Source organism: Prionailurus viverrinus, chromosome B4 (genome assembly GCF_022837055.1).
Source record: "Prionailurus viverrinus isolate Anna chromosome B4, UM_Priviv_1.0, whole genome shotgun sequence".
In the NCBI taxonomy this organism is placed as follows: Eukaryota; Metazoa; Chordata; class Mammalia; order Carnivora; family Felidae; genus Prionailurus; species Prionailurus viverrinus.
Window position 1 is genome coordinate 130,961,090 of NC_062567.1, and position 12,212 is coordinate 130,973,301.

The 12,212-nt window shown below is 42.3% G+C and overlaps 1 protein-coding gene across 8 annotated transcripts in view; it reads left to right on the plus strand.

Annotated features, from left to right (window-relative positions):
- Positions 1-12,212, plus strand: part of TNRC6B (trinucleotide repeat containing adaptor 6B) — a 253,543-nt gene that overhangs the window by 204,863 nt on the left and 36,468 nt on the right. For 7 of the 8 annotated variants that reach the window (XM_047864960.1, XM_047864966.1, XM_047864962.1 and 4 more), the window contains 2 exons: positions 633-803; positions 4,776-4,901. In XM_047864960.1, coding sequence (XP_047720916.1) covers positions 633-803; positions 4,776-4,901 — 297 coding nt within the window. The remainder of the gene's footprint in view (positions 1-632; positions 804-4,775; positions 4,902-12,212) is intronic. The other variant, XM_047864968.1, reaches the window with a different exon arrangement.

The window sequence follows — 12,212 nt, forward strand, 5'->3', positions numbered from 1 at the left end:
GCCCAGAACTTGGTCTTTTGATGTTTCGAAGAGACTTCCTTTGTTTTCTCTCTCCATTTCCCCAGTGACCTATTTTTAGTTACAGTGGTACACTGTCCAAATTCTCAAGTACCTGATTTCAATGTGTCATTTATACCTATTTGTTTTGATTTTTATCAGTTCTAATGGAGGAGATCATTCCTTGATTCAGAATACAGATTTTCCATGGCCCCGGTCTTCAGAAAGCAGTTAAAACTGAAAGTTTTAGATCTAGCACATTTTTGACACCACTGATGCTGGTCCAGGCAGCAACAGATTCACAAGATTACTCTGGCTTCTGTTCCAGCAGCCACATCGTTAGAGTAATCGATATTAGATGTATAAAAATAAAGTGTCTGGCAATGTTTATCTTCACGCAATGGGCAGAATGTGTTACTGACTTAGAGAATAAGAAAAAATCTGGATCAGAGATGACAGATGGTGTCTGTTGGGCCAAGTGTGATGACTCTTACCAGATCCAAATTCCATCCTCGTTTATTGCTAATACACTCTAATTCTGTTTGTTCCTAGTGTTTCTCTCTTGTCCCTTCTTGCATTCTGTTGCTTCACTAACCAACACTCCTTGTGATTGGCTAACTCCTACTGCTTTTCAGCTGACTTTGCCTTTCTCCAATCAAGATGGGTGCCTTGGGGATGAGGCTCCCTGCTCTCCCTTCTCCCCTTCTCCCAGCTACAAGCTGTCTCCCTCTGGTTCCACACTACCCAACGTCAGCCTTGGAGCAATCGGCACAGGGCTCAACCCCCAAAACTTCGCTGCTAGACAAGTAAGGAGGCCTCTCAAATTTGTAACTGCTCGGCTGTGGCCTCGCCTTGGCCCTGGTCTGCAGTTTATTGCATTTTTTGTCTGTCTTGGGAAATTTGTTGATTACTGAATGCACAGAATGATGCTAAGTATTAGGCTTTAGATCTTTCAGCCCATAGAACCCATCTCTCTTCATGTTTTCTCAACATGGATTTTATTTTCAATCTGTTTCTTTAGTCCTCTCATATTTGGTCATAAGTTCACATTTAATAAGTTAATAACTGGCTTAGGAAAATGTTAAAGAGGCTACATAGGTATCTTATTACGCCTACCTTAGCAACTTATTTGCCATTTTTAACATTAGATTGAATGGCAAGTGATACTTTTGAAGTCTGTTCAATTTGATAAGACTTCTAACTAAAAAACAGTGGCAAAACTAGTAAAGAGTAAATACTTGAGCATTATAGCATCTTAAAATCTAATGTCCTTAAGCGTAAAATATAATAATTAACCAGAGAAAGGTAATTTGATATGAGAGAACGAAGCTTTGGGAAGACTTGATATTGTTCAGATGTGGCAAACAGCCTGGGGCACCCCGTTCCCTAGGGGTGCGTCTCCGTGGTCCCAGGAAGGGCTGTGCACTGGGTGAGACCGGCAGGGCTGGCCCCCTAAGGCCCCCTCTCTCACCTTTGCGGGCCTAAGGCAGCCTGAGGGGCTGTCACTGCAGCTCCTGTGTAGTTCTTGTAGAGAAAACCAGGAATTTGGAGACAATTCCCTTGTGACAGTGACTCCAGGGATGATATTTTCCTAGCCACAGTTCTGTGACCACTTACCTGTCACTGTGGCTTTCACCTCAGGATATCATGGAAGGATGTTTAATTATTAATTGTATCCATTCTGTTTCCACATGAGGGCTTTCACATACAAGTTAAAGGATGATGTAAAACCTCTCTCACACCATAGTCCTCCAGTTACACGCAGGTCTTTCATACGCTTCTAATTGTTGCCTTAGCACATTTTTTAAATGGATCATGTTATATCCATGTATTCAGTTGGTTATCTCTGGTTTGGGAGTTTTGGGTAATTTCTTGTTTTCTTTATTTTTTATATTTCCCTGTATTTCTTAATGTTTCCATAGAGAATGTAGATGTGCGTTGCTTTTATAAACAGAGAAGAAATAATTACATCAGTGGTTTTGGGCAGCTTTTTTGTTTAGGATTGAGGTATACAAAATATAAGTTACCCTAACACTCTTGAGTAATGATTATAAACATGCCCACAGGATCACATGTTTATCAAATGCCATTAGTATATAATTTTTAGTATAACATAAACCAGCCGAAGTATCCGTGCACTGGACACTAAGAAAAGGTCATTCCTCTTTGATTTCTTTTGGTTTGGTTTTTTGTTTTGTTTTTTGAATCTGTGGATTGCTACAAAGTCCATTGTGAATCAACTAAATATGATCATGACTTTTTTCGCACGTGACTATTTTCATGCAGACTTCATATACTTCCTATTTAAAAATTAAAATGTGAGGTTTTTATTTTAAAATCACAGATTTCAGTCAGCTTGCTAACACTGTTTTTAATTTATATGCCTTTCTGAGTTAAACACTGTAGTTGAGGCAAATATCACCAATAAATATTGGACTCAGGTCATCATATAACAGTGAAGCTGTAGAAATAACCAGATTAACTGCGGTTAACATATAAATAGCGTTTGATGACCGCTTTCCTAATTTCTAAACATACTTAAAAAAAAAAAACTGAATCTATATGATTGCCTCTAGACATATTAGTGTGCAAAATAGCTACTTCTAAGCTAAGAAAGCAAATGACAGTGCCAGGTTTCATATTTAAAAAGAGAGAAGGTGTTGTTTGATAGACTGCCATTGACTCATCTGTACTGTTATCCATATTGGACGTATCACAGGGCTTGATACGATTTTAGAGATACTTGATAAAGAAAACCTGAAACCTCCAGTGGAGGTAGGGGGCATCTGTCCACTGGGAATGTGCAGGTAGGGCCTGATTTCACAAGAACTAAAAAAAAAGTGAAATTCCTTTTAATATTTCTTACCAAAAGAGCAGTTGGAATTTAAAATGATCCTCACAAAGCAGTTTTGGACCAGTTAAAACATGGATTCTGGGAAGGACTTCAGCTACCAGTAACCCCACCATCCAAGGACCCGTCCAAGGTCATTACTTTGATAGTGAAGTATGAGAATCATCTTAGCAGAATATTCTCAATGAAACAGATGTTTCTTGTGTTCTTGAGAATGATCAGTAGGTAAGCTACCAGCTACCATGATCTCAGAAAAGTTAGAGCCAAGCCACGTCACCTTAGAGTGACAATTTTGATTAGTAAGTCAGGGGAAGTGGAGACATTATAGTTTGTAGAATTAAAGGTCTTTTCATGTTTTAAGAGTCCTTTGGGAGATTTAAAATTCATGGTAGATCTTTGATTTTCTTTTATGACATAGACACAGATTTTGATTGTCTTTTCCACTTTATGTTCATAGCCATTTTTATTTTCAGTGCTTTTAAGTTCATTAATTTTCCAGTAGCAGTCCCTTAATCTATTTTGAATCATCAAGCCATTGAAATATCGTTAGTGTTCTAGAACTTAATGGTGCTGTTCCAAAATTCTTCTTTAAAATTACCTTAATCCCCGTGAAGCCACGGATAAGTTGGTGACTTCCGTTCAGAATACACAGACTAGGTATATAGGCAGTGGTCCAGCTGCCTTCACTAAGGATGTACAGTAGGATGTTGCCAAGTGTATGAAATTGGTGGGTCATGGTATTAGCATCCTACAGACTAGGACTTTATTATAGAGTTCTGGGAATACAGAGAAGGAAATAGTAAGCTGGTGGTTGAAAGACAGAATGGAAAATAACTATAACATGACTTGCTGATGCCATCAAAGAATGACTTTAAGTGTTTTGAGAACATACAGGTGGGTCAGTTAATTTCAATGTGAACCGAGGAAGAAAGTTGGGGGAAGCCTTCCTTTATGAGGATGAGCTCTGAGCTAGGCCTCAAGGCCAAGTGAAGATGGTGTAGAAACTTTCCTCAGACAGAAGGAACAGTGTCAAGTTATCAAATATGGCTTTTTTGGCTGAAGGGCTTTTCTCAGCTTGAAACAAGTCAGAAGGGCCATCATATAGCCTGGTTTTCTGTAATTCTTTGATTGGAATAGCCTAGAAGTGGTCCAGTGAGTTCGTCCTCCAGAAATCAGGGAATTAAGCTTATTTTTTACCAGGCTGGCATTCATACACTGGAATGAAAAGTTACAGGTGAGTAATGAGGTTTTTTTTAGTGCCCCATAATGGTTTTTCACTTTTTCCTTTTCTGCTTTTGTTTTTTTAAATCTCACTCTTGATTTAGATTTTGTCATCTAGCAAAGGAGGGATCAAGCAGACCCAAGATAGGAAAGCCTGTTTAGATCTGGAGTAGAGTTCTTAAGGAGCTAGACTACAGGCGGGTGGCACTGATTTTGTGATTGAACTAATCAAGCCAGAGACATTACTATCATAGTGTTGTTTTACAGTTGATATTATACAGAAGCCTGCATTTGTGCTCAGGTGCCTTTCAAGGTGGAGCTCAGATTATTGGATTTGAGAATAAACTTGGTAAACCCAGTCTTTAAAAGAAAAAAAGAGAGTAGTCGAAATAAACATTATATTGCCTATACCTTTCAATTACAAAAAAAAAAAAAAAAAAAAATGCTTTTTTGAAACATTTGACCAAATGTAAGCCTTTCGGTTATAGAGTGCCTCAGACTGCAGGGGTGGTGGTGCTGTGTGCATGATTTGATTTGGATAATTTTCCCAAGCATTCCGAGACCAGGAATTTTTCGGTTATAAAATTCTGTGATTCCACGGAACACAGGATGTGATTCTTCTGAGGGATAGAAAGCCAGAACTGTTTCTTTTTCACGTTTTCTTACGTTAACAAAAAAGCCTTAACTGTTGCTGTTGTGTTTGCAGGGTGGCAATCATGGTTTGTTTGGAAATAGCACAGCACAATCGAGAGGTATGCACACGCCAGTGCAGCCGCTAAATTCTTCTCCTAATCTCCGGGCGCAAGTGCCTCCCCAGTTTATTTCCCCCCAGGTAAGCGATTTTATGTTTCCACGATTCAGCAGTAAAGCCTCTACAGGCGGTGCCCAGTTGCCAACTGGGTTTTGTGGGCAGAAAAAGCAGAAAAGGAACAATAGTTACCCAAATGTCTAAAATGTAAAAAGTCTTGGAGCACCTGGGGGGCTCAGTCAGTTAAGCGTCCGCCTTTGGCTCAGGTCATGATCTCATGGCTCATGGGTTCAAGCCTGTGTCAGACTCTGTGCTGACAGCTCGGAGCCTGGAGGCTGCTTCAGATTCTGTGTCTTCCTCTCTCTCTGCCCCTCCCCAACTCGTGCTCGCTCACTCTCATGCTCTCTCTCTCTCTCTCAAAAATAAACAAACATTAAACAAAATTTTTAATGTAAAAAATCCAGATCAAGATTTTTGGAACAAAATGTCCAACTCCTTGTTGTATTGTATCGTACACACAAAGATGGTTTTCTATGAAAAACATTATGATTACGTTCCTTTTCGATCTCCGTATTTTTTCCAGTACTGCATGCATTGGTTTAATTGCGTGTAATTGAAACTACCGTACAAGTACTGCACTGTACTGATGTGCCAATATTCTGAAATCGGTTGCCCTTGAGGATTCCCCTGCAGGTAAATGGGAGAATAGCCAGGTTCTGACGTATTCTGAGACGTTTTGAGGAGCTGGATGCCGAAGTGCTGGCTAGATGCTCCAGGGGAATGTTGGGAACAGATGAAGCGGCAGAGACTTCCTCGTGGAGCAGCTCTGCGTTGCGGGATACAGTCCTTTGTTTGGGAAACCCTTTAGGTCTGTTTCTTAGTAGGACATGTGCAGCGCATTGTTTGCAGGCTCCAGGTGACAGATTTGTGCCAGTCTGCCACAGAGCCCCTCGTATGTCTGTGAGAAAGTGGGTCCGAAGAGCAACATCAAAGTTGGTGAGCCCGTGTGAGGATTCAGCGTGGGACCTTGGTCTCCTCATAATGTTCCTTCGGTGAACTGAGATCAAAAGCGAGGAGTTCATCCCTTCCGACAAAAGGGGGCGGGGCACTTAACTAGGTCCAATCAGCAGATTGTAAAGGGTCAGGTTTTATTGCTGTTTTGTTTTTTGAAATATCTTTTAAGACAAAGTCTTAAAAACATTTTATTTGAGGGGCACCTGGGTGGTTCGGTCCATTAGGTGTCCGACTCTTGCTTTCAGCTCAGGTCACAATCCCAGGATCATGAGATTGAATCCCGCATCAGGTTCCGTGCTGAGCTTGGAGCCTGCTTAAGATTCTGTCTCTCTCCCCCTCTCTGTTCCTCCCCTGCTCATGTGTACACCCTCTCTCTTTCTTTCAAAGGTGTGTGTGTGTGTGTGTGTGTGTGTGTGTGTGTGTGTGTGTGTATTTTTTAACCATAACCTATAGATTTCAAATTCTGTTTTTGACATTGAGTCTGTAACTGTCTTAGTAGAGGAAGGAATGTTCCTCGCCCTGCCCTCTCGTCTCCATGTCCTGCCCTGGGTGTCTGGGAGTCCTCTTAAGTGTCTCTCCTTCCTCACCGCTCTAAGTGCCAGTCATTCTCCAGGTCCCAGGTGGCAGTCTGTCCTTTAAGAGCTGTTCCTAACTTCCCCAGCACTCCACAGTGGTTGTGTGTGTCTTCTAACTCCATGAGCTCCCTCCCACATGTCAGGCCACAATCCTGTGGTTACCAACTATCTGCGGTGTGCCTGGTAGTGTGTTGGCCTCACACGGTGGAGAAACCACTGCCTCCTAACACAGCCTCCTGGAGTTGCTGGGGGTGATAGCAGAACACTCAGCAAACAGGCAGCATGATAAATGTGATGTAGAAATGCTTAACACAGTTTGGAAGCTGGGCAAGGCCGTGCACTAGGAGTGACATTTAAGCTGGGCCTTAAAGAATGAGTCAGTTTGCTGAGCAGAGCCAGGTTTAAATGTGCAGCAGGAGCAGCTTGGAGGACAAGGGGCAGTAATATCTGGAAGAACATGGCATGTTTGGAAAAATGCAGTCGGTTTGAATAATTAGATTAAGCTTGTTGAAACATATAGATGTTGTCTAGAATGGAATAGGAAAAAACTAGCCAGGGAGTTTGGCACCAGATTTGGAAAAGCTTTCTTTGCCTTGCTAAGGAGTTTGGACTCTGTCCCTTGTAACCGTTTTCTGGGCTACTTCTTAAACATACAGTTTCCAGGTCTTCTGCAATCTACTGAGACACAATCTTGGGAGTTAGGGTCTAGTAACCCCCTGCTGATTTTTATCTGCACCCTAAGGTTTAGCTGCTGCTGCTATAGATAATGTAGCATTGGGCAAAATTGTTCAGCTGAGTGGCAACGTAGGAAAACTTAGGTTTGGAAAAAATAACATTGACAGTAATGTGGAGGACATATTTGAATGGCAGACTAACTAGAGCAAAGGAGCTCAGTTACAAGGCTAGTCCAGGAGTCCGGGTAAGGAGGTGGCAGTAGGAATGAAGACATTGTGAAGGTCCCAGATGACCTTTGTGTTGTGGGATACCGCAGTCACCTCTCCAGTCTCTCCTTACTCTGCATATCCACGGCATCTGACATAGTTGATCATGTCGTCCCTTTTGAAACTTTCATTCATCTGGTTTTTGGACACCTTGTATATTGGTTCTCCACCTGCCTTTCTTTCTCCGTCTCCTTTACAAGCTCCTCCTCCCCTCCCCAACATTTAAATGTTAGGGGCACCTGGTGTCTCAGTCAGTGAAGCATCTGACTTTGGCTCAAGTCATTATCTCATGGCTCTTGAGTTCAAACCCCAAGTGGGGCTTTGTGCTCACAGCTCAGAGCCTGGAGCCTGCTTCAGATTCTGTGTCTCCCTCTCTGTCTCTGCTCCTCGCCTGCTTATGCGCCCTCTCTCTCTCTCTCTCTCTCTCTCTCTCTCTGTCTCTCTCTCAAAAATAAATAAAAACATTAAAAAAAAAAAATCAGAGTGACCCAGTCACAGTCCTTGAACTTCTCCTCACCATCAGCAGCTACTGCTGGGTGACTTCACCCAGGAAATGACTTTAGGTATGACAGGGCCAAAACTGAGTCTTCAGCCCAGATCTCCGTTCTCAATTCCACGGGCTTCTGGCCATCTCTGCTAGGATACCTTATAGGCACTTCATGTCAACATGTCCGAAACAGAGCTCATGATTTCATCCCATACTCCCCTCTAAAACATCCCCTTCCTCTAAGTAAGCAGCACTTCCCCTCTGCAGGTGCTTGGGCCACAGGCCACAGAGCTAGTGGTGAGGCCTCTCACGGTCCACATTCAGTCCATCAACAAGTTCCCCTTTAGAACTTTGTCCTGAATCTGACCCTTCCCTACCGCCTCCTCTAACATGACCCATGGCGAGCGACCACCGTTTCTTTCCTAGAAATGGCCTCCTGACTGGTCCTGCCCTGTCATATACAACACCTGCCTGCCTCCAGTCTGTTCTCCACCCAGCGTTCTGACTGATCCTCTAAAACCACGCTATCCAGGGTAGGCCTTAGGCCACCTGAGCACTTGAAATGTGACCAGTGGAGTGGAAGAACTGAAATTTTAATTTTAATTGATTTAAATTTAAATAGACATGCCTGGTTGGTGGCTACGGAATGAATACTGCAGAGGTGGAGCTTTTCCAGCATCACAGAAAGCTAAGGGTAAATCATGTCACTACTTTAACCTCTCATCGCTCCTTCTCTCACTGAAAATACAAAGCCAGCTCTTTGCTGTTGTCTTTGACGCTCTTGGTGACCTCCTGCCACCCCCACCCACACCTGCCACTCTCCACTCAACTGGCCCCAGCGCACCAAGGGTGCTTCTAGAACACTCTTCTCCCAGATTGCCACACGGCTCCATCTGTATTTGCTTCAGATCTCTGCCTCCATGGCACCTTCTGGGAGAGGCTTTCCCAGGCCGGGCTGAGGACAGTACGGCACCACTTGGCTGTCACGCCCCCAGGCGCGTGTTAAGGTTCACAGTGGCAGGGTCTGTGTCTACTTTGTTCACTGCTGGATCCTGAACATCCACAACTGTGCAGGGCATGCATTTTGAGTAAATATGTGTCAAATCATGGGAAGACGCATTTCAGAATGATTTAGAAAGTAGAATATTGTTAGGAAAAAAACTTAGTCTGAGAGACTTAAAGACTGCCAATCTCTTTATGACCAAAGTATCTGCTGTGCATGGGAAAGAAAAGTATTTGTGTTCTACATTTTTGGGATTTGTTTAGCAAAACATGGTTAACATTATTTGATGCATAATGGGGGCAGAATATTAAACAATGAAAACTTCAGATTTTTCAGGTTTTTTTTTCCCTAACATTTCCATATTTTAAAAAACAAAGGAGCTGGATAGCTTTTTTTTTTTTTTTTTTTTTTTTTTAAGTAGAGGCAATATAATAACCACACTGAAAGTTTGGATAATGGAGAAAAAATTCTTCCAGAAACCCCCAACCCAGATGCAAAGACAGAGATTATTTTTACAAAATCCCCTACTCAGACTTTTCGTATCCAGGCATACTTTCCACATCATGACATCCATGGTCACTATATCCTACTGTTTGTATTAACTTTGGGTCATACATAGTATTTTCCTCTGTTACTACATAGTTTTCCTGTTGATTGTTCTTAATGAAGAAGGCATAATGTTCCATCAGGTAAACTTACTTTGATTTCCTGGGACATTCTCTTCGCCTATTATTGGATAGTAAATTATTTCTAATTTTTCACTGTTCTAAATAATGCAGTAGAGAAACCCGTATACTTAGATCTTATATGCGATCCTTATACATAGATATTTTGCCCACATTATTTCCAAATTTAGTTGCTCAGGATGAAATTTATGGGTCAAAGTACATGAACACTTATGGTTTTTGAAAATACCAACTTTTACATCCATTTTAACTGTCTTTAGGGGCAGTCAGTATTCAGTGTGAACATGGGAAGAAGACACTGAAACTCATCTTTAAGATTTGTTACAGATATTCCAGGCGTTGGGTTTCTGCCTTGCCTTTTTCCTCCTGTGACTCAAATATTCAGAATGTAACCTATTCTACCAGGCTTTTGTCTTGCTTTAAACTGCTGTCATTTTGCACCTGCAGTGCTTTGTTAAATGCCATATTGACTCCAACTAGATCTTCCCTTTCTCCAGCCCAGCTGGAGGTTGAAGGGCTTTTAAGCCAGAATAATTAACTCCCTGCTACGGGAATGTGCCAACCTGCACTTTAATTACTCTGAGTCCCAGGTATGAATAGCCATTTGCCAGGAGCCTAGTGGTGCTTCTCTCTGGTCCTTTTGTATTCATTGGAGGACAGTGCATGTGCGGTCTGGGGGAGGGAAACATGGGGCAGAGCTAGACAGGAAGTCCTCAAAGTATAACCTTTATCGTTGTTATAACTGTCACTTCATGGCACACATGAGATACTGGCATTCAAATTAAATTTAAAGTATAAAAACACCTTGTGTTAGCGTTTCTTTCTTTTCTTTTCTTTTTTTTAATATTTTATTTTTAAGTAACCTCTACACCCAACTTGGGACTTGAACCCACAACCCCAAGATCAAGAGCCAGCACACTCCACCCACTGAACCAGCCAGAGGCCCCTGTGTTAGCATTTCTTTATAGTCTTTCTGTACCTGTCTTTAAACAATATAGTTTCATTTTGCCTTTTTTGCACTTGATGTGACAAAAACTTGCAGTTTATAGCCTTCTCTGCTTTTTTTTCACTTGATACTGTTTCTGAGATTTCCCCAGGTTGATTTGGTCAGTTATGATTCATATAGTACTCTGTTACGTGAATATACCATCATTGATCTTTTCCACCACCAGCAGACATTTGGGTAGTTTCCAGGTTTCTGCTATTAGGAGGAATGCTGCTGTGAAGATTCCTATATTTGTCTCCTAGGATGGATTTGTTTCCTAGGGTACTGCTGGATCATACGCAGGTTTTACTTCGAATGGTAGTTTCTGTCGCTAATATCAAGTGATAGGAATGTGGGAGGTGGGTGGGAAGAATGGGCTCTTGGCAAAGGATGTCCTACTGTCTCAAGACTGAAGAGAAATGGGTCGATGAAGAGACCAGCTGATTTGTTCAGTAGAGCTTTTAGAACTGAACCGAGAAGTGGGAAGAAAGAGCTCAGACAATAGCTATTTATTTTGGAGGCCAGCAGGTTGGAAAACAAAATAAGCAGAGTAGATTTCCCATGAATCATAGAATCCTTTCCCTTTGGAAGGGAAATTAGAAACAACGCTGATGGCCTCGGAGCACCACTGTCCCATAGAAATATGACACAAACCCCATAATGTAATTTCAAGTTTTTGGTAGCCACATTTAAAAAGATAAATAGAAGCAGGTAAAATTAAATTTAATAGTACGTATTCTTTAAGCCAATATAAATGATCATTTCAACCCATAATCAATGCTTAAAGATTATTGAATTTTTTACCTTTTTTCTTAAGGTTTTTTTTTTTGTTTTTTTTGTTTTTTTTTTTTGAGACGGAGACAGAGCACGAGTGGGGGAGAGGCAGCGAGAGAGGGAGAAACAGAATTGGAGGCAGGCTCCAGGCTCTAAGCTGTCAGCACAGGGCCTGATGTGGGGCTCGAACCCACGAACCATGAGATCATGACCTTAGCCAAAGTCGGACACTCAACTGACTGAGCCACCCAGGCTTTTTTTTCTTTCTTAATACCAAGTCCCTCGGCGCACCTGGGTGGCTCAGTCGGTTGAGTGTTTGACTTCGGCTGAGGTCATGATCTCGTCTGTGAGTTCAAGCCCCGCGTTGGGCTCTGTGCTGACAGCTCAGAGCCAGGAGCCTTCCAATTCTGTCTCCCTCTCTCTCTGCCCCTCCCCTGCTCATGCTCTGTCTCCCTGTCTCTCTCTCTCTCTCTCTGTCAAAAGTAAACATTTAAAAAAAATTTAAGGGGCGCCTGGGTGGCTCAGTCAGTTAAGCGGCCGACTTCGGCTCAGGTCATGATCTCGTCTGTGAGTTCGAGCCCCGCGTCAGGCTCTGTGCTGAGAGCTCAGAGCCTGGAGCCTGCTTCCGATTCTGTGTCTCCCTCTCTCTGACCCTCCCCCGTTCATGCTCTGTCTCTCTCTGTCTCAAAAATAAATAAACGTTAAAAAAAAATTTTTTTTTTAATAAATAAATAAATTAATTAAAAAAAAAAAAAAAAACCAAGTCCCTCACGCAGGCCATAAAACTGGTGCAGAGATGGGGTGCCTGGTTGGCTCAGTCGGTTAAGCATCTGACTTCAGCTCAGGTCATGATCTTGTGGTCTGTGAGTTCGAGTCCCACGTCGGGCTCTGTGCTGACAGCTCAGAGCCAGGAGCCTGCTTCCGATTCTG